At 48.8% G+C, this 25,508-nt stretch overlaps 1 protein-coding gene across 2 annotated transcripts in view; it reads right to left on the reverse strand.

Annotated features, from left to right (window-relative positions):
- Positions 1-2,265: 2,265 nt before the first annotated feature.
- The window catches only part of tcf7l1a (transcription factor 7 like 1a), a 29,007-nt gene continuing 5,764 nt past the window's right edge, over positions 2,266-25,508 (reverse strand). The window contains exons 4-12 of one of the 2 annotated variants that reach the window (XM_062554283.1): positions 14,613-14,696; positions 7,917-8,052; positions 7,435-7,537; positions 7,163-7,246; positions 5,579-5,722; positions 5,055-5,214; positions 4,230-4,337; positions 4,036-4,090; positions 2,266-3,287 (exon numbers count right to left, since the gene is read on the reverse strand). In XM_062554283.1, coding sequence (XP_062410267.1) covers positions 2,755-3,287; positions 4,036-4,090; positions 4,230-4,337; positions 5,055-5,214; positions 5,579-5,722; positions 7,163-7,246; positions 7,435-7,537; positions 7,917-8,052; positions 14,613-14,696 — 1,407 coding nt within the window. In that variant the 3' untranslated portion in view covers positions 2,266-2,754. Of the gene's footprint in view, positions 3,291-4,035; positions 4,091-4,229; positions 4,338-5,054; positions 5,215-5,578; positions 5,723-7,162; positions 7,247-7,434; positions 7,538-7,916; positions 8,053-14,612; positions 14,697-25,508 lie in introns of both variants that reach the window. The other variant, XM_062554282.1, reaches the window with a different exon arrangement.

The raw sequence follows: 25,508 nt of genomic DNA on the forward strand, positions 1-25,508 counted from the left end.
TCACTGATACACTTTTCCTCAGCTCGGGTGGTTGCAAATCCATGCCATGTCTCATGTGTGATAGTCAATATTAACCTGGCCAGCATTCATTTGTTAACTCAATTTTGTTGGTCATGCAGAGAGTGTAAATGTCAATGTTTCACAGATTTTTCTCTTGAATGAATACAGGATGAATACACTTTAAAAAAAACAAACAAAAAAAAAACTATGTTGTTATGTAACCAGAATGGAAATCCAAACACATTTTATAAACTGCAGCAAGTGGGACTCAAGCGTATTGCTACGCTCAGTTACATCATGGCAATACTGATAAGAGCACGGGCCCCAATGCACAAATGATAATGATCAGTAACTACACCACTTCACAGTTAACTGTTGGCCCTGTCGTTAATGTCAGATACTTCAGGGGTAATCAAAAGGCAATGGATAAAACATTTATGAGGCGCTATTTCAGTGTTGGTCAGCAGGGTAGCCAACCTCCACAGAGCAACCCCTGGAGTCCAGGGGGATGTCGATGAGAAGAAGAAGCAATCAATTTTCCCTTCAGCATGGCAGAGTGGTGAAATGCAAAAGAGCATTTCCAGAGTCCAGGTGAGAAGCTCACATGATGATTGTAAGGTAGGGTGACCAGACGTCCCCCATTTTTTTGGATTATATCCCCGGTTTTGGTCTTGGACATCTGGTCACCTTATTGTAAGGGTGGACCCTTAAGGATTGTAAGGTGACCATTGCACCCTAATCTTCCACATTTAAACAGATGTGCGACGTTAATATCAAGTATTTCTCACTGTGGTCATTTGGATGCTAACTATATGGACTGCAGAATAATGTTCTAAATGCAGTTAGATGACTGATTCCAATCTGACCTCAAATCATCATCAAAACAAATGTACATCCAAATAAACTCAAGCTCTCAAAATAAGGACCAATAGTCTACCCAGCATCCAAAAACTTTCTCGTGTCTGTCTCTTACACCCAGTATGTGAGTCAGTGTGTGTGTGTGTGTGTGCGTAGATGGCTTATTGGGTCACTTCATCTCCCGGTTAGCTCTCTCTCTCTCGCAGGCCTAATTGGTTGTTCCCTGGCAGCCTTCAGCATCCCAAGGGCCACAGAAACTCATAACCTACCTTCCATGCTCTTTGCTAATTGAAATAGCTAATGAGGTCTCCAAGGGCTACCTCTCCAAACCTCTTCATTAAAGCTGTGGCAGAGAGTCAAGCTACAAATAATGGCGCAATAAAGATCTCGAGAAATTTGTGGGAACATTTTCTGTTTGGACACTTCTCTGCCGCTGACCACATATAATCTTTTTTACAGCCTTAATGTATAAATTCAACCCGGTGCTCAAAATGGTAAACCCGGAGACATATTATTTTGTAATATTCCGTAATCTCCCTTGGATTATGCTTGATCACTTGGTCCAATTTGTACAGAATAAAAAAAAAAAAAACACACAAACACTACAATCTGTTAATGTAATGACTCACATTCACCCACACACCTCCTGTTCAAGTACACTTGATTACACAACACTAACATCCTAGCCCTTTTTTTTTTTCAGGCTAAAGAGGGTAAACCTCTCAGGCCAACTCTCACCTGACAAACAAGCGAGGGATTGTTGAGCTCGTTGGGAGTGCGGTGGGTGGGGCGGAGCGGAGCGAGGCTACGCCGCCTATGTGTGAGTGATGGAGGGGACAGCTGTGGCCTGTGCCCCGGGGTCTGGGGTCTGGGGGCCCGCAGGTTTTGGGGGCCCGCGGCGTGATTTACGCCAGGCCCCTAAGCAAGAAGGCAGATAAATGGGCCAGAAACGAACGGGGGGAATGGAGAGGTGGGGGCTACACTCGTGGAGGGCCATAAAGTTTTTTGGGGGGGACCCCATGCCGAGTTGTGCGCAGGCAGACAAGAAGCTACAGTTGGAGTTTCTATATCCTCAGGGTTTGAGTTTCAAGCTGGGGCCGAGAAAATGTTCGGAAAACATATGATTGCAAAAAAGCTGGAGAGCAGTGCCACATATGCTGGGTCGGGTCCAGTTTAAATCCTTCACCACCTACTGTGCAGAGCTTTTTCCTCCATCAGTGATACTTTTTTACAAAATAAAAATCCACAGGGGTGGACATATTTATTGCAAGCGAAAGACTACTTAGAATTCCTGAATTGATTTACAAGAGCAATGTCAAACACTGTAATTTGGGGTAAATTGAGTAGAGTTACTCAGCAATCAGGTCATGATCACATGTAGCGTCTTTGCTCAAAAACACAATGGAGTCTTTAGAAATAACTTGAGGTTTATTATCTATGGAGTCTTAGGAGAGTCACACACATAGGGTTAGGGAAAGGGTGAGGTGGTTCACAAAAGTATAACAGGAAGCCAGTACTGAACACTCCTAACTCCTAAACTGATAACTACCATTAGATTGAACTAAAAACTACAAATGGTATTTTGTTTTCATTTTTAAAAAAATGATGGAGGGGAAAACTTTATACATTTGTCTTTTTTACAAAGAGAACATTGGAGAAATGCAATTGTAAAAGGTAACCGTATGGCAATTTACAAAAAAATACACTTTGTTTCATAGAGAGAAGCAAAACAGAGGGGTGGTCAAATATTGACCAATAATTATTCCTTTTCATACTATTTTTAAAAATGGTCTAATATCTATAAAAAGGTAAAAAGCAATATACAGCTGTAAAAAGTTTTTTTGTCGAAAATAACGAAAAAACAAAAACAAAAACAAAAAAAAAAACATTTTTGATTCAATCCGACGACGATTTGGTAACCAGGGAGAGGGGTTGTGTCTGTAGCAGGGCGTGGTGGGAGTGCAGAGCTGCCTGGTGGTAGGGGGACCCTGGAGAGAGCATGGAGGGGTGCAGGGAGGTGAAGGGGATGGGGCGGGACAGCAGGGAGGCGTGCTGGCCCCCAGCGGAGCCCAGGTGGAGCGACAGGCTGGGGTGACCGGGGGAGACAGAGGAGATGGAGGACAAGGAGGAGGAGGATGAGGAGGTGGAGGAGGAAGAGGAGCTGCTGGAGGCTTTGCCCGGCAGGGGGGGGAAGTGGGGGTGGTGGTGGTGGTGGTGGTGGGAGCGTCCCTCGGGCTTGGTGGTGAGGGACAGGGGCTGGGCCTGCTCGGAGTGGGTGGCGGCGGGCGCGGCCGGGGAGGCCAGCGCGGCCGACGGCGTGGCCGGGGAGTCCAGCATGCTGCCGTGGGAGGAGGTAGGGCTGTCGCACATCTTCTCCGACGACAGGTACGGCATGCAGGGCTTCTTGCTCTGCGGCGGCGAGAAGCTCTCTTCTGGGGGAAGACACACGAGGACACGGATGAGCACAATCACAGTCATTGGATCCCTTGATTCCAAACCTGTGATTTCAGGTGGAACAGTGGCGGACTACCATTTTATGACACTGCATGTCCATTTGACTGGTGAATTATGAATGAATCAAACAAAAACGAGAGGAGTGCAGGTGAAATGAAGGCCATGCCCCAAACAGAACACTATAGAACAGAGGGGGCACATGATTCCAATGTCAACAGGAAAACCCAGCGAAACATTCAGTTATGGGGATACACACTGGCCCACAGAGAGCGTTGGAAAGAGAGAAAGAGAGGGAAAGAGAAAAGAAGAGAGGGATATATATAGAGAGAGAGAGCGTGAGAGAGACAGACGGACAGAGAGAGAAAGAGACATGTGAACAGCTTGGGAGTGGATCATGAGACTAGAGCAAGCAGCTCAGGGGAGCAGACATACCAGCCAGTGTGTTAGCACTGAACCTCGTATGCTGCTTGTGGGAGAGTAGAGGAGACATGGGTTAGTAAAAATGGTGGAGAGGGAAAGGCTCAACTCAGGGTTACTGGAGAAGAAGAAGTGCGCAAGTGCGTGGGGGGGGGGGGCTTTTACACTCGAAAGTTATTTTTCGGCAGCCAGGAGTGATGCGATCTAGGGCTGTGTCGCAAACGGATCACATCGACCACAGCGCTATATTTTGATGCAGCAGTTTGTCCACTCACTGACCAAAGAATGGACAGAGGAGCCACCTACCCTGTGGTGAGCCCTCGCCGGGCTTATTTTCCCTCTTCCTCTTCTTCCGCTTGCCCTGCGGAGACACAAAAACACGTGTACGGTGAATCAAATGAGCTTTATTAAAAGGAAAAGCGCTTACAGGAAAAGCATTCTCGCCGAAGAAAAAAAAAACACTGCGGTCAGTTCGGTCATGGGCCGAAAAAAACACTCACGTAGTTGTCCCGAGCCGACCAACCGGGGTAAAGCTGCTGGTGCAGTTGCCTCTCTTTCCTCGCCAGCTCGTAATACTTGGCCTGCTCCTCACGAGACAGGGAGTGCCACTGAATGGAAAAAACAAAACAAAACAAACACAAGCACGGAAGTGACCGGTCAGATTCTCGGTATGTCATGTGACCGACAGTTTTATGTAATCGTTAAAGTCGCTTGGAAGGCACACTTAGTTGTAAAAAGAATTGTTCCCCTGATTTGTAAATCAGATAGGACAGAAATAGATTCAAAATTCAAATTAAGAAATTCAACACTTCCTTCACTTCTCTGTGTGTGTGTGTGTGTGTGTGTGTGTGTGTGTGTGATGCTTTGTTTATCCTTGAATCTTGAATGCTACATTAATAAGTGTGTAAGCCTAGTAGATCTGTCACCATGTCATTGACTTTTCCCACAGTGTTTGGATCTTGTATCATTTGCTTGTCTTCTGGGTCCAAATAAAAGTAATCAAATGTGTGTGTGTGTGTGTGTGTGTGTGTGTGTGTGTGTGTGTGTGTGTGTGTGTGTGCATGTGTGTGTGTGTGTGCGCATGTGTGTGTGTGCGTGCGCGTGTGCGTGAGTGAGTGAGTGAGTGAGTGAGTGAGTGAGTGAGTGAGTGAGTGAGTGAGTGAGTGAGTGAGTGAGTGAGTGAGTGAGTGAGTGAGTGAGTGAGTGAGTGAGTGTGAGTGAGTGAGTGAGTGAGTGTGAGTGAGTGAGTGAGTGAGTGAGTGAGACAGAGAGAGAGAGAGAGAGAGAGAGAGAGAGAAAGAGAAAGAAAGAGAAAGTGTCCTCACCCTTCTGCCCAGTATCTGATTGATGGCAGCGCTCTCCTTGAGTGTGCACTCCGCCACCACTTTGGCCCTCATCTCTTTCATGTAGAGCATGAAGGCATTTAAGGGCTTCTTGATATGTGGCCTCTTATCTTCCTCCTTCTTGACGGGCACCGAAGATTTCCTGCACAGGGAAAGGATGGCGGTTACAGCAACAGGACTGTACAGCATGAGTCTGTCTGAGCTGGGAGGATGTTTCAGAAGCGCCTGTGCCAAGTACTGTAAACCATGTGATTCACCGCTTTTCAGCTGCCACGCTGGTGTATGACATTAGCTGTGTGTGTGTGTGTGTGTGTGTGTGTGTGTGTGTGTGTGTGTGTGTGTGCTGTGCCCTATTTCTGACCCATGGCCTCTTAATCAGGTCAACAGAGGCTCTGTTGTGTTGTGTTCATACTAGAAGAGAGAGAGACAGAGAAAGAGAGAGAGAGAGAGAGAGAGAGAGAGAGAGAGAGAGAAAGAGAGAGAGAGAAAAAAAGACTAAAACATACCCGTGCATGGAGCCGCTGCCGCCCTCGCCGTGGTGCTCTTGCTTGATAGCGGGCGAGACGATGGCTGGGTGAGGGATGCCCGTCTGGTGCAGGCCGTGGGACGGGTGGGACATCATGTGGGGAGAGAAGCGGCTGGACACCAGGCTGGGGAGAGACGGGGTCGTGGGCACGGTCAAGCAAGTGGTAACCAAAGAGCGATCGGTCACAACCCGCACACAGCTAACTGTCAACTGCACACAATTCTACCCAAACATTACTGGATTAGGTTTTTTTTTTCTCTCTGTCCAACAGTCACCATTTGTGAACACATGAAGAATCCAACAAACAGCAGTTGTACCTCACAAACCCTGTGCACAGAGCCTCCAAGTCTAGTTCTCAATGCTTAACACAATAGCACATTGTTCTATAGCTGCGTCAGAAAAAAAAAACATCACCTCTATCCCGATCCCACATTTAAAGGCATGTTTTTCAGCAGACTCCTATTAGGTCACCATGACATAAAAAACACAACTCTGTCAAACAGACCAAAAAGAAGAGTGCATTCTTAAAAGATACTATTAGGATCATAACAGAATGGGTGGAGGGGGGGGGGGGGGTGTCTGACATTTGTATGTGGTTTTGGAACTCACAAGGGTAGACACTGTTTCCACCTCGTAGCAGAAAAGAGAAAAACAATATACCTCGAGCTGATAAATAAAATAAAAATATCCGCACAGAATGCACACTGAAGCATATGATCAACAGAACAATGTTCCCTTCTCTTGTGACATGGGATCTTGCCGTACATCTACACCGCTAGAGTCAGTTTTTCTGGCTGTATAAAGTTGTCAACTCTCACAGCATGCACCCCAGCACTTCAGATCACTTTTGGAAAAAAAAGAGAGCAAAGCAACTCTTTAGGGGAACAACTAGCCTCTCGTACGACTTTCACACTCACTGAAGTCAGATAATGCATTCAAGGCTTCTCGCCTCTGCTTCATTGATGTACGAACTCAACTCCCCATTGATTATGCAATCCTTTCATCTGAACACGATGAGCTAATAGACTCAAAGTCGCAGGAGTGGGATGGAGGGGGGGCACTTCAAAAGACTTTTTTTTATCCATTTTTGTAGCATTTCTCTCCATGCTGATGAGAAACAAAGGTGCTGCTAACGTGGCTTCTGACAGGAATCCATGAAAAATTTAGCGCCGTAACTTTTTTTTTTTCTTTGTGCATTTTCCGGGAGAGAAGAAAGAGCTGAGACCAGAAAGCCTGACAAGCGTTCGTTTGGTTTGCTCATCGGAGCACGGTACACGCGCACCAGGACGGCGCGGATGATCATTTATTCACTTCCACCAGCTTCAGAGTCAGCAAGTCTGTGACAGAAGCAAGCAGCACCACAGAGAGCGTGTGTGTGTGTGAGAGAGAGAGAGAGAGAGACAGAGAGATAGAGACAGAGAGGGAAAGAGAGACAGACACAGAGATAGAGAGAGACAGAGAACCCTAGACAGAGAGGGAGAGAAAGAAAGAAAGAAAGAGAGCGAGAGAAAGAGAGAGAGTGCTGGCTGTGGCAGTACAAACAGTGTTTGCTTGTCTAACCTACCTAGACATGGAGGCATTCATGGCCAGGGCTGGGTACGGGTGTCTGAAGCCTCCTGGGGGGATGGAGTACATATGTTGGCCTTGTCTAGGAATGAAAAAAAAGAAGACAGTCAACATTTTGGCGCTGCCACATCAGATCAGACATTTAAGAGCACAACACAGTGTACTACTCAACATTTTATTCGCAGCAGGACAAAAATGTTTGTATGAAGTAGGATTCAAATCTGATAACAATAATGTCGGTTGGACTTGGAGAGAGAAGTGGAGACTTACTGAGGAACCAGCCAACCCAAGGGGTGAGGAATCTGCCCCACTGCCCCAGGGGAGAGGGGGTAGTATGGGGAGAGTTCAGACGGATGGGGCGTCCGTGGAATACCTAACAGATGGAACATGGTGAAATCAGTCTGAATCAGACAAACTGCGACACAATAGCTACGATATAAAAAGAACCTCTGGGAAGCTAAACTATACATGCCCACCCCATAATAGGCGTCTTAAACAGAAGCAGACTATATTTAGCCGTATAATGGTTAACTATGTATGCATATTACGTGCAACTCGGTACATTCTTTATGGTTTCCCCATATAGTAGATTGCTTTAAAATGCACACTGTACTGGGCATTCATTCTGCTGCTTGACATTTTGTGTGGGTGTAATTGAAACGGCTCGTTGGGAAGTGAGGGGAGAGAGAGAGGGAGAGAGAGCGAGGGGGAGAGAGAGAGAGAGAGAGACGGGGAGGAAGAGAGCGGCATACCTGTTTTAGGGTCTAGGATCTCGGGGGAGAGGTGTGAGGGAGGGGTGCCGGGGGAGAAGTGTTCGTTGCTGTACGTGATGAGGGGGGTGAGGGGGTGCACATGGTGGGGATGCTGGACCACTGGGACTTTGTTGGACTGTGGGAGAGAAAGAGAGGGAGATACAGGGAGAGTAAAAAAAAGGAGAGGAGAGGGAGGGAAGGAGGGAGAAGGGAGGGGGGAAAAGAAAGAAAAGGAGAGAGAAAGAGAAAGAGAGAGAGAGAGAGAGAGAGAGGGAGAAAGAGTTAGAGCACAAAAGCTGAAACAAAAGAGGGCAAATAATAACAAGCTGCCTCGCTGGAGACATCCAGTTGACCTCCATCCCGATTCAAATAAAGAGCGGCGCCTGTGCGTCTTCCCAACAATAGTGCGCGCCTGCTCTGTTTACTTTCCCCTTTTCTTCGGCTCCCTAAGTAAACAGCGCTCGGGCAACTGGCGGAACGAGAGCTGCGAGTGTGAGGAATCGCACCTAAAGCCCCCAGCTGCCCCGTAAAAAAAAAAAAAAACGGCCCGTGCTGGCCTCTGCAGACGGCGCAGCGTCCGTTTATGACGGTGGGGGGGGGAGAGGCCGTCGAGCCAAGGGCGCGCTACACTCGCTGGCCCCTGTAAATGACGCAAGTCCCGGTGTGTTATGATGGGAGAGCTGACGCCATCACCAAACCCTTCGAGGGTGGACTGATGAGGGTGTGGGGGTGTGTGTGTGTGTGTGTGTGTGTGTGTGGGGGGGGGGGACTGCCTGCTTGCCAAGCACACCACCTGTCACCCAATCAGCCCCCATTAACTTGCTCGGCCTGCCTGCCTGCCTGCCTGCCTGGGCCTGAGTGGTGGAGTCAGATTAGAATTTGCACTTGAATGAGAGCTGACCCGTTTGAGACGGGAGGCCGAATAAAGAGCAGGTTTGTGTGCGCGGCCTGGATTAGGGCGACGGGGGGCTGTTTTAGCATTAACCGCTTCAAATAACGACTTGTGCATTTCATGTCGAACCACGTTTGGAAGGATTCTCTGCCTCACACACACACACACACACACACACACACACACGGGCGAACAAATAAAGGGCATTCACATCCAACGCTCTGCACACGGCCTGTCCAAACGACGACTCATTTCCTGCTCTCGAACGACCATCGCTTGCAGAATCTAATACCCAAATTAATAAGAATAATAGTCCGTGCTCTTTGGCGAGGTCCCTGTTCGAGCGGGGCAGTCTATTGAATAGGGGGCTTGTTAGCTCAGGATGTCACATGGGAGTGCGCAGTGAGAATGTAGTCTTGTTTCCTACACGCTAACCTTCCCCCACCTCGACGTAGGCTGTGGGCTTGACCTCTGCTCCAACCACTGAGCCGGCGACAAGAACAAGGCCTTTATTGAGCTGCACTGGCTCCCGACTCCTGCAGCCCAAACAGATCCAGATCTCTGGCATGCCTCAGCTCCTCCCTCACGCTCCGTGCCCCCGCCTCTCTCTCCACGCACGCGCACGCGCGCACACACACACACACACACACACACACACACACACTCTCTCTCTCTCTCTTACACATACCACATATACACACACACACACACGCGCGCGCACACACACACACACACACACACACTCTCTCTCTCTTACACATACCACATATACACACACACACGCGCACGCACACACACACACACACACACACACACACACACACACACACACTCTCTCTCTAACATATACCACATACACATGCACACACACACACACACACTCACTCTCTCTCTCTTACACATACACACACACACACACACACACAAAACACACACAGACACACACTACACGTCTCTCTCTCCCCCCCTCTCCCTCTCTCTCTTACACACACAAACTAAACATACTCTCATTCCCTCTTACACACACACACACACACACACACATTAACACACGCACACTCTAACACACATACACAAACGGACCAGCCCTGGCTCCTCTTGGGGCTGAACTATCTTCATCTGTTGACATTTGATGACAGCAGCGAGATTCATTTACTACTTTGCAGGCAAACAGGAACACAAAAAGAGCGCAGTTCTCCGGCTGCAGTCCAATGCGAGAGGACGCGCAGAAACCCGAGAGGTCAGCCCAACTGGCGGGTGTGTGAAAACTCACACTCTTCCTCCAAGCCTGGTAGTCGTCAAGCCGCATGTCTGCCACACTGGCTCCTCCGGGGCCGGGGCAAATGGTGTGCCGAAGGTCTGCCGCCGCTTCCTCCTCCACCTCCTCCTCCTCCTCTTCCTCCTCCTCCTCCATCCCCCCCCCACCTCCCCTCCGCTCCCCTCCCTCTCCTCCCCTACTTTTCCCGGTGCCAAAAAATCTCTGCTGTGTCAACACTCGGCCCGTTTCGTAAGCCTCTGCTGCCGACACTGACACCCACAGCGCAGTCTGCCGCCAGTCGGGCCCTCTCCCATGCCAAATGCAGCTGACGAGGGCTGGCCACTCCAGGAATCCCAAGGATCCATATCAGCACCCACGAGACGCGGCGTTCTGTTTTTAAAACGGCACCTCTCCACTCCTCTCCACTCGTCTCCACGCCACTCCGCAGGATCAGGCCACAGACCAGCAGGCGCTCCACACACAGAACACAATGTCTCACAGGCGCACACGGCGTGAGCAAGAGTAGCAAAAACAAAATTGGTTCCGTTTCTATTTACACACTCTCAAAAAAACATGTGGAATCTACGCTCACCAAAACCCACAGCATTTTCATTTCCAAGCGCCGTGCCTCTCATTTGGATGAGACATGAACTAGTTCCTTAATCCTTTATACTCTTCACTCTCTCACTGAACGCCTGCCATGCTTAGACTGGTGTTTTGCCTGTGGCGTCCTATAGGGGGCAGTGCTCAGCTCCCTGGTGCCCCTCTCAGCAAGCCCTGGCTATAAAAATGATGACCAGTTTGCCTCTCAAGCCAGACCAACCACACTAAATAGGGCCACTAAAATCATCTCCATCTTAATTATGTCAGCCAGGGGCCCAGCCCACGGAGGCCAGGGCAGGCCAGGGCAGACCAGGGCAGTGGGCAGCTGACAAACGTCTCAGAGGGCACTCATTATGTGCTTGACGGCGGCAAAGGGGACATTGTACATTCAAATCCTCCCAGTGGTAGAATCAGGGTACAATGCTAGTGCTTCACAGATCATTGCTTACAAGAGCTTCTATAGTCTATAGTCTATTGTATCTCACTTCATGGCACTTAAATAGATTATGTATGCAAACTAGATTGAATACGTATGCATATATGCAAATTGTAATACAAAGTTGTAGTTAGCTTTAACAAAAAAAAAATCTGGCACAAAATTGAGATTTGCAACTTTATCAGTACTAAGATAAGCTCAGAGGGTATAAACGGATCAACCCCTGTGGCTGTTAAAACAGGAATGAAGTTAAGATAACTCGGCACAAGATAACGCTATATACTGCTAGACTGGATGGCAGCAAATAATTAACTTCACATGTGGCTCAAGCTATACGCTGCAAAAGCCCATTGCCAATCATAAAATGTCTGAACTCGCTGGGGTACTTTGTGTATCGCCTGATGACAATTTAAGGAAAGTCCCAAACTCTGGGAAGAATGGACCTTGAAGGCCATCCAGTCACATGCAATTAAACATCAACTAATATGATAGAAACCAGAATCAAAGCACTTTCAATGCCATGGTCAGGATGCTAGAATTGGCTCAACTAAAAGCACATGATAAGACCTTCCCAAAAGTGCTGTTTAAAAGGCCCATTTTCTTGTCATTGAAAAACATCCCATGTCAGTGCCGAGAAACTTCCAATTGTCAATTGACTCAACAAGGCGACTCAGTGAGAACTGCTATTTGTAATCGGATTTCTGTAAATGAGTTGTGAAGAGTTGCCTAGCTGTTAGAAGCAGGAGATTCTCCTGTTTCAAAGAGCAGTCTGTGCAGCTCACAACCCGGCCTAACAGCTTGCAACAAGATAATAAATCCCAATATTCATCGGAAGCTCAGTGACACACACAGTCCACTACAATGCACCTTGTGAGAACTGCTGCCTCCCAGGCAATCTTTCATTTAGCATTACAGTCATGCCATCAATTAGAGAATGGGCCATTATCTCCAGCTCAGATGGCTGAAACACCAATTCTTTAACAGAGAGAGAGAGAGAGAGAGAGAGAGAGAGAGAGAGAGAGAGAGAGAGAGCGAAAGACAGAGAGGGGGAGAGGGGGAGAGAGGGGGAGAGGAGGAGAGAGGGGAAAAAGGAGGAAGGGGAAAAGCTGACTGCTCTTTTTCAGCGCGGGGAGGGGAGGGTGAGCTTTAACCTGAGCTCAGCAGCGGCAGCAGCAGCGGCAGCAGCAGCGTGGCAGCGGTGTGAAGTTTGACACCCCCGTCTCCACTGATACGGGTGAGTGCTCCTCGGCTCGGAGGCGACGGGCCCGGGGGCACGGTCACACGCGCTGACCCGGGAGTGTTAAACCTCCGGAGAGGGATTTCCACCGGCACCCTCCGAGCCTTCTGCCTGACACGTCGCACCACATGACTGCAGAGGGGAGGGGAGGGGAGGGGAGGGGGGGGGGGGGGGGGCAGCCTGCCTGGTCTGGTCTGGTCTGACCGGTCACCTCATCATATCCTCACAATCTAGAGCGAAAGAGAACTTTTTTCTCTGGGAGGTCCATGACGCGTTTAATAAAAGAACAAACGGTCTTATCGGAGCGGCAGGCCGTACCAAACGCTCCTTCTCTCGCTTAAAAACCGCCCGGGCCCGATTCCAGGCGATCAGGCTCAATTAGTCGTGTCTGAAGAATCCATTAGCGTGGAGCAGATGCGTGCGGAGCGTTTGAAGTCGGGGAGGAAGCCAAAAGATCCAGATATCCCTCCCCTCCCGCCCGCCCCCACACCCACCCGGCCGGCGCTCTGCCGCTCCGCTCCGACGCCGGCAGGACCCAAGAATCCCCCACAATGCCTCGCATCACCTGCCCCCGCACCGCGCCGTGCCGCGCCGCGCCGTTTGATGCTTTATTCATGACCCCACATCGCTCCGCATGCTGGGCATGCATCTAGGGAAGGGGGCTGGCGAGAGTGTGTGTGTGTGTGTGTGTGTGTGTGTAGGTGGGGAGGGAAGGAGAGGGGTCCTGCCTCAGCCCCCCTCCCCCCCTTCCCCCACACACACACACACAGACACACACACAGACACACACAGCTCATGGCACGCTGATGCCAGGCGAATGCTAAACAAACCTGTCTCCTGAATAATTAAGCATCTCGGACCTCGCTGGCTCACCTCATTAGCATGACTGCCGTCTGGACCCGATTTCTGCACAGACACCGGACGGCTTGCCACAGCACTTGCCTCCCTCGCTCCCTCGCGCACACACGCGCACACACACACACACACACACACACACACACACACACACGCACGCACACACACACACGCAAGTCCCTTCCCAGCCTGATTTACTCAACAACAAGCACAAGGCGAACGTGTTGGCAGAGGGGTTGCAGCGCTCATGTTGATTTGATAGGGCCTACTTTCGCAACACTCGGTGAGACTCCATCAAAGCTGCGCCATTCGGGAACACTTTTAAAAAAAAAACGATTACGGCATTCAGCAAACGATTTCGGCATTCCGTCACACTAGCGAAAGATCGCCATCGCAGAAACGTACTTCACATCAACCAGTAAAACCAGTTGGCTTGTCGTCAAAAGCATTATTCAAAGCAGTAATCTGATATACCCAAGGCTACAACTACGTTAGTGGTGGTTTTTAGACATAAACACTGTTCACTTTGTGACTTCGGTGCAGGCTGCTGGTTACTGTTAGGTCAGCACTCATTGTAATGAAACCTCTAAATTGGATTCCCCCACCAGCCCTCAGGTGACCTGTGGGGCCGTTCCGGAATCTTCCGGGGTCTATTTTGCAGGCCTTGACCAGCCCTTGAGTCAATGATTGCATTGTCACCGTGGCATGGGCACAATCATTCAGCCCGAAAAAGTGTGTGTGCTAGTGTGTGTGTGTGTGTGTGTGTGTATGTTGGAGTGAGAGTGCGAGTGTGTGTGTGCTGTTGGAGTGTCTCCGGAATGGATTAGTCGCCATTTGGAGCGAGGCATTCCTGAGGTTCTCCGCCGTGGTGTCTAGAGGGGGTGATGTAGGTCAAGAGTTGGGTCGCATGAGTGGCGGGGAGCTGGGAGGTGGGGGTGGTGGTGTGAAAATAAGTCTGCCGCTTGTTGACACTCTGAGCGACAGGCCTAAGCCCTCGGCCTCTGTGGGACTAAAGCTAAAAGCCCCGTGCTTGTGTGGGCAAAATTAAACACAGATTTAACAGCGTGCCTCTCTCCCTGGCCCAGCCCCCACCACCATCCACCCCCCAAAGCCCCCCCATACTGTCAGCCAGTGCAGATTCACTGCCCTGACATCCATTTACTCCTAATCTGACCCCAGGCAAATCCATCTAGGATTCTATTTGGCTTGTCTGGCTATGCCACATTTCCAGTTAATGCATACTGGAAAAGCCTAATTAAGACCCTGATTTTAAACTAAAGATTATTAAGTGCCAAAACATTCAGAGAGAATGTTCTCCAAATGATCCATATAATTTATGAGTAATGTCGGGGGGGTGCATGGCGAGGTCGAGTGTATCCGTTCTACATGGCAGCGACAGGGCAGAGGATACTTACTAAGTGCCCTGGGGTGGGAGATCTGGCGTCCTTGAGGGCAGCTGCTCCGGGGACATCGAGGAGAGGCCATTTCATTTGCAGGTACTGCGGGAGATACATCAAAAACAAAAACAGATTGATTAGAAACAGGCTAGAGAGAGAGAGAGAGAGAGAGAAAGAGAGAGAGAGAGAGAGAGAGAGAGTGAGTGTGTGGAACACAATGTGCTTACTGGACTTAGACAAACAGGAATTCATTTATGCACCAGGCCTAACTCTTCTGTCCAGCTCAACAACAGCATGTTTCAGGAAGTCTTCTCGCGCACACGGGGCCAACTCGGCGCAAGTGTCTATTTTTGAAGTGGACAAGTGCTGTAATGCAGATATTCTGGATAAGATATATAAAAAAAAAACAGACTCATAGGGAAGTATGAGTAAACACTGGGCAGGCCACAGCATGAGCCACATCAGTCTGCACAGCTGGTCAGAAGTCTGAAGTGCACAGGTTTACAAGGGGAAGGTGGGACAGGGTCGGGGTTGGGGGGGGGGGTTAAATATCCACATGGGTCGGGACAACGCAATACGGCTCAGCAACAAGCCAAAAGCCAGCAGAAGGGAACAAAAATGGAGGGAAAAAAAGTCTAGTGTGTCAGGGAAAGAGGGGGTGGAACAGCTGTGAGGAAGTCCCATAAGGCACTGGGAGAAGAGGAAGGCAGGGGGCAGTCTGAGAGGGAGAGGAGCCAGCGGGGCCCATGGTACAGTATGGTGCTCCCCGCTACACCCCCACCACCACCACCACCTCCCACCCACCCACCCATGGGGCGTCTGTGGCCTATTGACTTGAACAGAACAAATGAGCCAGTGAAAGGGGAGAAGGAGAGAGTTATGTAGTGAGGGATAGAGGGAGAGAGGGAGAAAGGGAGGGAATGGACTGAGAGAGTGAGAGAGTAGAAGCCAGGAGTGAAGAGAGGGAGTGAGAGATTGAGTGGATGGCTTATTCTTAAGTGCTCCATTGTTCTCTATGCATCTGTCAGGGTGTGATGTGTTCTTTCTTTTTCTTTTCTTTTTTTTTGCTTACAACATCTCGCATGTTTTCTGCTTTTTCTCCACCCAGTGAGTCATTTGTAAAAAAAGGTTAAGCTCTCTGGTCCTTACCATGCAAACATCTGGTTTGTATGTCTGAGAAAACACTGGATTGGATACTCCCGGGCATGGACTATCTACCAACAAATTCCAAAAGATTCACAATTCTAATTCAGAGTCTACAGCTTGGCCATCTGAGTCAACCGAAAAAGTACCCTGTATAATACATAACAAATAGGACTTGACATCATGTGTTGAGCAATGGCCAAAGGATTTTACCACTATTTGTAAAGTATGACAAACTATTATTACCTTATTACACATCCTTGGGTATGCAATGGGTTAATAATGCCTCTAAGAGGTCCTTAAAACTTCATTCATCACAAGTGGGATTGCTGCGAGGAAGGAAGTTTGGATAAGACTGCAGGTCTAAAAATGGAAAAGACATTATGGGCCTGATGGAGGGGGGGGGGGGGTGTCAGCGCGAGGGGAAAAAACAAAGTGAGTCTGTACGCCGATACCAGTATTGTTTCCTCGCAGATGGCAGGATTTGGCAAGTACACGCTGCCCTTCGTAGCGATATTGCGACAGAAAAGTGGTCTCGTTGGAGGTGGCTTTCTCCTCTGCCGACTACAAAACTGTGGCACGAAATCGCACTGCGCATGCATGCAGAGGAATTCACTGCGGACCTGCAACCTAATCTCATGCCTGAGACGGCGCGGCCGTTCTCCCAGAGTAATGTCCACTGTACAGTCGCCTCGCCTGTACGAGTTATGAGCATTTCCACGGGGTCTGGCACACTGGAGGGCCACTCCGAATGTCCCCTGCTCCTGCGTGCCAAAATCTCAGGCCTGTGTGTGCGTATGTGCGTATGTGTGTATGTGTGTGTGTGTGTGTATGTGTGTGTGTGTGTGTGTGTGTGTGTGTGTGTGTGTGTGTGTGTGTGTGTGTGTGTGTGTGTGTGTGTGTCATGACAGTGGCTGTCCTCTTCTGCTGCTCGCGGGCGTCATAAACACCGACGACGTGCCGCCATTGCCCACACAGCAACGGCCGCGTCTCTTCCACCACCGCACCTTTGCATGCGCTTATCTCGAAGTCCAATCACATTTGGCCCCCATGGCAGACACGTGGAGACACACATTCAAACACGGATGCGCTTCCCGGAGACATTAAGAGCGACAGGCCAAAATAAATAACACAGGAGTCAGGGCATTTGAATGTTAAATTGGAATTCTGCGCCTGGCTGCAGCAAACCCCTTGACCGTACGTGACACTGACGCCGCGTCGAGGTCAGTGGGAATGGACACACACTCCTCTTTCACACTGACCTTCTCAACTGTGACCACCATCGCTTGTTTTTGCTCACGATGCAAATGAGAAATGCGTTAAATAAATGTAAATTTGTTTGGGGTGAAATTCGGTGGAAATGTCCCGAGCTCGATCGCCATCTAAACTAGAAGCAGCATTCTTCACTGACAGGTGCTACATACCAGGGAAGGGGGGAGGGGGGAGGGAGGAAAAAAAGAGAAAACTCTGGTCAGAGAAGTGCAGATTTAAGTCAGGTGCTGATTGAAATTCTTCAAGGCGATAAGCTCGTGGCTCGAGATAGATAATGATTTCTAAACACGGGGAGGAGGCAGTTGTGCGGTCGTCCCGGCAAAATGTCAAGGAAACGGAGCCGCTCCAAGGCCGGTGGCGAGATTAAATACCTGTCAGGATCCCACACAGCTCCGCTGAAACGCTGGAATCTCAAAAATCGGTCGCGATAACCCAGCCGCGTATCGAATCACTACATCAGCATACTGAACATACCGAATCTCCGGTTAAACACGCAAAGCCAACAGGTCCGGCTTTGTTCGCCACTCAGAATACCGCACAATGGCCCCTGACAGAACCTGTATGGCGATCATCATCAGCCATTATGTCTTCACAAATCTGCACACAGCCGTGGCTTGTCTAAGGACCATCCCTTGCTCTGGGAAAACAAAACCACAATGAGAAGTCCCGAGTCTCAGCTTATGAGTGAGTGTGTGTGACATTATCATCACACCACTGGGCTTTTAACCGACCTGCCTCACCTCTGAGCGAGCTCGAGTTCTCAAGGCCGCGCCGTCGGGTGGAGCCAAGTGGGTCATATCAATCACTCGCAATAAGCCTAAAAACCACCCTGCACAATTCCATTCCTTTTTTTTTACGCAACCGCCACCGCTGCTACCACCACCCTTTTCACACACACACACACAGTCACACACACACACACGCACACACCTAACAACAACAACAAACACAAAAAGATATACAGACTGCTCTGCCACCACAAGGGAGAGAGCACAATGGAGATTCAGGACTCTCCCCCCCCACCCCGCCCCACACCACATGAGCAGTTTGCGGCACACAAAGGCCTGGAGATTACTTACATGTATGCCTACGGGGCACGCTCAAACAGACTGGCACAGAGAGGGGCTTGCCTCACCTGGCTCATTTATTTATGCGCCTGACACCTCTCTCTCCGCTGGTCTTTTCTCAGGCGGGCCGGCGGGGCGGACACAATGGACCACTGGTGGTTTCCAGCCCTCCCCTCTCCGCAGGCCGCCCATTCAGGCCCATTGTTTGTTTAGCGCTGGGAGAGTTTCCGATAATTAAGTAAACAATTCCTCGGCAAACGACACCCGTCGCTGTGCTAATTGGAAATTAATATGATGGGGGGGGGGGGGGGGGACAGGGGGGACAGGGGAGTTTTCCTGAGCCGGCATTCCTGGCCTTGGGCAGCAAAGAGCACAGGGGAGAGAGAGAGAGAGAGAGAGAGAAAGGGAGGGAGAGGGAGGGGGGGTAGGAGGGAGGGCAGGAACTCTTTTCGACTTGCGTTGATGCCGAATGAAGTCAGAGTGCAACACAACAAAAACAGCCCTTATGAGGAGCGTGTAGCGTCGCACACATACATAACAAAGCTGGCAAAAGCACTCTGCATGTCAGTATATCAGAGGTCAGGCTTTTTGAAGGGAGAGTTCACTTGTACGGGTTATGCTGGTATTAGCGAGTAGGGCCGTCTTAATGAGGCAACAAGTAAAGCCTCCATGAAATGCCCCCAAATCTCCTATTGACAAACATAATCACATTAGCCGTAAAAGTGAAGGAAAATCCTGAGTTCATCTGACCAAGATCCAAGTGGTCAGAACGGCCAGATGAATACTGGGATTAACTGCGTGTTGCAGCAAAAGAACATAAAAGTAAGTCTTTGTTTCACCAGCAACTTCAGAGTAGAAGACCACAAAGTACAAAGGAACCCTATTCTACAGAGAAAGGGAGAGAGAGAGAGCGAGAGAGAGAGAGCGAGAGAAGGTTCCACGCATGGGTTTCTCTTGCATGGAAGGCACACTTAGAGCATGATCAATGACTGACATCTAAATAAATCACTGTTGACGGGGGGGACTTGGGGGATGAGTGGTGGTAAATGCCGTGGCTGTGTCCCTTCCTGCCGTCCGCGTCTCTGGCCGGCAAGAGAAGGGTAAACTCACAGGCATTTGTGTGTTAAAGTGGCCCTCACTCCCAGCCTTTGGGCTTCACAGAAGACCCTGTTTCACTATCAAAAGGAGAGAGACTCATGACTGACGGTCTCTCTCTCTCTCTCTCCCCCCCACCTCCACCCCGCCCCCCCCCAAGTTCCCTTGGATACCATTGTGACCTCACTGATAACATGGCTCCTTCATTCACAGCCCAGCAAAAGAACTGGTTCAAAGGTCAGCCATCCCGAGAGCAAGGGGTTTCCATGGCATTGTGGCCCATTTAGGATGAGCGCAGGGCCCCTTGGCGCGTTCTTATTCAGCAAATAGCTCGTAATGTAAAGGTCTTCAGAAAAGGAGAGAGAGGAGAATACCCCCCAGTTAAAAAAGCCCAAAGCCCCAAATCCCAGGAGGCAAAGCAGAGATTTTCTTTTGGTAAAACAGAATTACAGTACTGATTCTAGTCTAGAGTTTAACCACCACAAGCACAGGCCCTTAGGGCTTTACTCTGTGTGCAATAGCATCCAATTTGTAAAGAGAAATTCAATCATGGAGAAAATAAATACAGCCTAACAGCACTTTTAAAAGAAATAAGTGAGTCACTAATCCTCCTCAATACATGATCTATTCTCATGTATACACTTCTAGACAGACCGAGGACATTGGACACACCAATGCACACATACACAGACAGCAATAGAAAGGGAGAGAAAGGGGGAGAATTTAAGAATAAGAGCGCTATTGTGCAGCAAGACAAAACGGTAGGTCAAATAAAACCGAACACATAATTAGGACCACAAGAAAGTAATAAGGCGCCTGGAAAGAGTTCTGTTTTCCTGTGCAAGGAAAATGCAGCCATCCTCCTTAAAGTCAATTACAAGTCAGTTATGCGGTTTCCAGTATTTTGGTATCTGGTTACAGCTCTGAAACAGAGAGCTGTGCATAGGTTAACTACGCATCGCATAGGCACATACCTCCTCAGCCTCAGACCTGAAATGTACAAACTTCATCAGTCTACCAATTCACAAAACTTCACAATGGCTTTCTACTCTTGCATCTTTAAAAAAAAAAATTAAAAATAGCATGGCTTTTTTAAATGAGGCTTTGCCTTTTTTGTCATTTGTGGCTGTGAATGTAACAATGGTCTGGTATGGGATGTGATAAAAAAAAAATTAAAAAAAATGTCATCTTTCAAAAAATAATTTAAGCACGTGCATAAAGACCACATTTTTATGGTGAAAAGGCACTTTTTAAGAAGACAAGGAAACAACAGAAAGCCTCATACTAATGCAAAGCATAATGAAAACAAAGGGCTTATTGTGTTCTGTAGACACCCCAACCCACACACACACACACACAGAGAAACATACGCACACACAAACTCACACGCACACATGCTCTCTCACACACACACACACACACACACACACACACACACCCCTGAACCCCCCTGTGCAGTCCCCTAATAGCATATAAAACAAGCCTAACTGACGACTGCAACACCCCGAACGCTGCACTCCCAACCCTAGCTGAGGGGTTAAAGGGAGAACACTACAGGACACATCAGTAGGACTCCCGTGACCTTTTCGGAGACTACTGGATTTGGCCCAGCCTTATGACAGCGTTTTGGTTTATCGTTTTTCCATTACAGCCTGATGCAGGCACAAAACAGCCATGACAGACCACAGTTGGTCCAGAAGGGTAAGAGGACAGCACAGCGGAGAGGAGACATGGACGTTAATTCCAACACACTGAATACTCATCAACATACAGTACGTCTGAAATGTCCGCTCAAATTAAAGATGATACTAGACGTCCACTGAATACAGGAATAATTCTCTTCCTGGTGTCTACACGGCTCTGAAACCAGAAATGAATAACTCCTCCGAATGCGGGCCAGTTTTGGTTAAAAGTGATTATGAGGACCTGCAACACATTTGCAAGAGAACACTAAACAATAGTGAAGGATTGCAAACAGTATTGCCAAGGAAAGGAAAGCTATTAAGAGAGCACAAAGATTAGCAAAATCACGTTCTTTCAAGGGATTCTTAGTTTACACTAGCAGTAATATGAGAGGGTACTTTAAAGTGACCGGAGTGGGAAAGAACAATGTATACAAGCAATGTTCCAGATTTGAAACTTAAAAGATTAAAAAGATTTATTGACATAAATATTTTGATTCAAATAATTGTCATAGGTCAACAACATGGAAATACTCTATGTTGCGTCAATGCGCACAACCCAGAGAGGAATCTGGTTATCTTTATACACTTCTGCTTATCTGTTTTAAAAAAGAATGAGAAGAATTTGACCCGCAGTTTCGTGTCACTGTCCAACGGCACCCTGTGGTACAAGGACTGAAATGTCACTCCCATGAAATGTCACTCAAACGGAAAAACCAGAAACCACTACATCCAAAACACACAAGGATCTCAAACAGATTTCTCTTGTATATACCTATGATGTATTGCAACATAGCAGCTACACCCTGGATCCCCCCACGCTGACAATATGGGGAGGGGAGAAAAAAAGAAAAGAACAACCACCTCGTCAAACCAGTTCCCTCCTGCAAACAATTAGTGTCAGCCCCAGCACTGTTAAAAGTGAGGACGCAAGTGTGAGTATGAGGTTGTGCATGTTTGACTGCACAAGGAGCTGATGAGTAAAAGACGTGGGGAGAAGAGGGGGGGTGGGGGGTGGAGAGAGAGGGAGAGATGGAGGGAGAGAGAGAGAGAGAGAGGAGAGTGTGAGTGTGTGAGTACATGGGGGTGAGAGAAAGGCAGAGAAATGGGGGGGGGGGACTTGGAGTGCAATTATTGTGGGAATTTATGGTCTGAGAAACAATTTATAAATCACAGCGTATGGGGCTAACACAACCCAGATTTGACTGCTTGCAGCTGGAAGTTGGGGCTCAGCAGATGAGCATAGTTAAGAGCAGTGTGGCCTGGACTGTGATTGCGGTTTTCACAAGGTTGGGGCAGAAGAGGGGAACCGTGTCAGAATAGACAGTACCGTGGTCCTGACAAACTGAGCTCCTTTCAGATATCCAGCTCTGCAGAGAATTTGTTTACAATTGTTTACAAGATGTGTCAAACTTAAACAACATGTACACTGGCGCCACCGCTGCAAATTGAAAACATGAATATTTTATCAAACTAGGCTGTTTCTTCCCAGAACTGCGTATTTGCAAAAGAGAAGGGGAGGGAAAAAGACTGATATCAACGTCTTTAAAAAAACAAGGAGAGTTCTGTTTCTTCAGGCACATCCAGAGTAAAAAAACAAAAAATGAAATGAAATGAAATGTCGATGTGAGAGGCAGGGAGGACAAAAAAAATGTGAACAGCCCCACTCCCCCTGCAAGGGGAAAAGGGCCCTCTCTCCTGCTCAGTCCATCACAATGAAGCACTCATCTGGAGAAATGGGGAAGAGCTCTGGGGGTTTTCACAAGGCCTCCACTGCGCCTCTGGGCCACGGCTGCAGCTGTGAACGGGGAGGGGTGCTTCATGCCTTGACCGACACGACCCAGCTGGATAAGAAATACACTCGCACTAAACTCGGGTGGAGAGTTGAGTAAGGGGTGGAGGGGGGTGGGTGGGGTGGGGGGGGTTAAAAAAAAGAGGAAAAAACAGAGCTACACTACAACACAAGGCCTACTTTTCCGCTGAATACACATCATGTGACAATAGAATCGCTCAGAGTCTCCAAATGCGCGGCTCCATCGGTGGTCAAAATAAGGGCTTCTCCCAGTGCTGTCTGAGGCAGGACAGGCCCCCCGATGACACACAATGCCGTGCTCCTGACCAATCATGCTGGCCGAGCTTTTGTGCCAGCAGTTATGTCACTTCCACTTCACCAATCTGAATGTACAGGACTCAGGCCAGTGAATGAAAGTCTGTTAAGGGGAAAACTGGAGCGTTTTTTCCCTGTTTTGCTTTTTTTTTTGTTCCTCTTTTCTAATTAATCATTACGCCTTCGAACGCACTTTCTGTGAGGGACCAGGGAGAGGCTCTGTGAGTGTGAGTGTGTGTGTACATGTGTGTGTGTGTGTGTGTGTGTGTGTGTGTGTGTGTGTGGAAGGATGGAGAAGGGGGGGGGGGTTGCGTCTGTTTTGTGCAAGCTGTCTGACAGCTTAGAGTCAGCCCTAATGGAGAACTCGTACAGGGGGAGCTGGGAAAAAGCCACCAACCCGCAAGAGAGAGAGAGAGAGAGAGAGACTGCGATGACCCCCCTCCAAGAATCCAGAAGCTTTGGTGCCCACTCATCTGTGAGTCACGTCAACAGGCCCTGAACCCTAACCTTTCACCCCGAGTCTGAAACAATGCTCTGAGGTGTCCCCCTCAGTCCTAACTGAGTGGTGCTTGTCAAACCTGTTTCTGCAACAATGTCTAAAAAAAACGGGTCACAATGAAAAAAAAACCCTTAAAAAAAAATAAACACAAAACTCGAGAATGGTGACGAATGACATTTCTAAATCACTTCTCAAGCTAAAGAAACAACGAGAGGTGGGGCCTTGAGGGGTTTTTTTTCTGAACGCGAGGATCTTTACATTTGGCATGGCTCATTACGAATGTTTTACAGTATCTGAAACGATCCTAAATGGAGGGGATTAGGAGATTGGCGGAGCGAAAAGGGAAGTATTCTCTGGGCCAAGCGGCGCTGCCCTCCGTCACCACCCTCCAGGCTTTTGTTGGGCCTTTCAGGCTATACTGAACCGCTGAAAGGCCCCTTTCATGCTCACTCCCATACACTCCCTGTCGCCTCGGCCAAGAGTCACTATAGAACGTCCCTCATTTCACATGAGAACCGGGACGGCCAGCCCACCCCCAGATCCTGCCCCCACAAAGAGGGGCTCTCCACTGCTGGCCTCTTAAGACAGTGCCCGGGCCTGATCGGCCCACCACCAGGCACACAACATGTCAATAACGTCACAAAAAAAAAAAAAAAACGGAACGGAACGGCTGCGGGGGTTATGAGGAGGGACTCGGTGCATGTCACGCATCTATGTTCACGTTCTCGAACAGCAAAAAAACAGCAAGTTGTTGTGCTGCTCCGCAGTGTCCTAGACAATGCTTACAAGGCCGGTAGTAAAAATAGAAATCCAAGACGGAAATAGGAGGCTGTGCATTTTTTCAGCAAATCAGATTTCACTGAACAAATTTAAGGCTTATTTTTAACAACAACAACAACAACAAAAAAACCCCTAAATGTTAGAAAGTAAATAAGGCCAGATAAGTTTAAGCCAGCTGCCATATTGTAAGTTCTTTAGCAGAACACACACAGAGTGGGTGAAGACAAAGTGAGAGCAGGCCACAAAGCAAACCTTCAGCTTTTTTGTTCTGTTTTGTTTGGATATCTCAAGGTGCAGTGAGCAGGGCCAGTCCTTTCACATTATCGTCACAAAGAGAGACAGACGAGGTCTGAAAGTCCCAACAGTAGCCGAGGGGAAGCTGGTTAAATAGGATCATCTAGCATCCACCCGCATGCAGGAGGAAACACTCCTCGCTGTCTTTATCAGACTCGGGGCATTTCACTGGCAGGGCCGGCTGAAAACAAGTATAGCTCCATTTAACTTGAAAAGACGAGGAAGAACAATCACCCTGAAAGAATCTGCATGTCGAGTTGGCAGGTTCGCGCTCTTTGGCCTTACTCACTCTCAAAGAATAATAAAAGAATATCTTGATTGTCAGTACAAGCTGACGATTGGTGAGCTCAAGTCTCTCTCAACAAGAAAATCTTGATTATGTCTGATGATATCAGGTGTCCTTCAGCCCTTTCTCGACTTGGCATGGCATGGCGAGGCAGAAGACAGAGCCCATCTTTGTCAGGGCACAAGAGGTGCAGACGAGATAACGGTGGCACAGGCTTTGCGGACTGGAGGGCCGCCAAGCAGACAAAAAACATCTGCTGATGGACACTTGCCCATCCCTTGCCCACCTGGCACCTACAACGTCAACCCACCCCCACTGCCACCCCTACCCCCACCCCTCACCCCCTCCGATCGCCCACTCACCCTCCTTCCCCTCCACTCCCGCCCTCCACTCCCCCCTCCCTCCAAGCGTCCTGCTCCACTTTTTCCCACACACCCGCACCCACACCCCCAACCCAAAGCCCCCCCCCCACCCACCCACCCCCTCCAGAGGCCCCAGGAAGCTCTGACTGTGAGGCTATAACTGAAAACAGCTGTTAAAAATACCAGACTGATGAAGCCTGAAGCCCCATTCACCCCCCCCCCCCCCACCACTCCCCCCTTCTCACCCTCCAACTCCACTTTATCCCCTGCACAATCAGGTTTTATTAGTATGGATTGATGCATGAAGTCAGTATGTGGCTTCGAACG

This window comes from Sardina pilchardus, chromosome 14 (genome assembly GCF_963854185.1).
Source record: "Sardina pilchardus chromosome 14, fSarPil1.1, whole genome shotgun sequence".
In the NCBI taxonomy this organism is placed as follows: Eukaryota; Metazoa; Chordata; class Actinopteri; order Clupeiformes; family Clupeidae; genus Sardina; species Sardina pilchardus.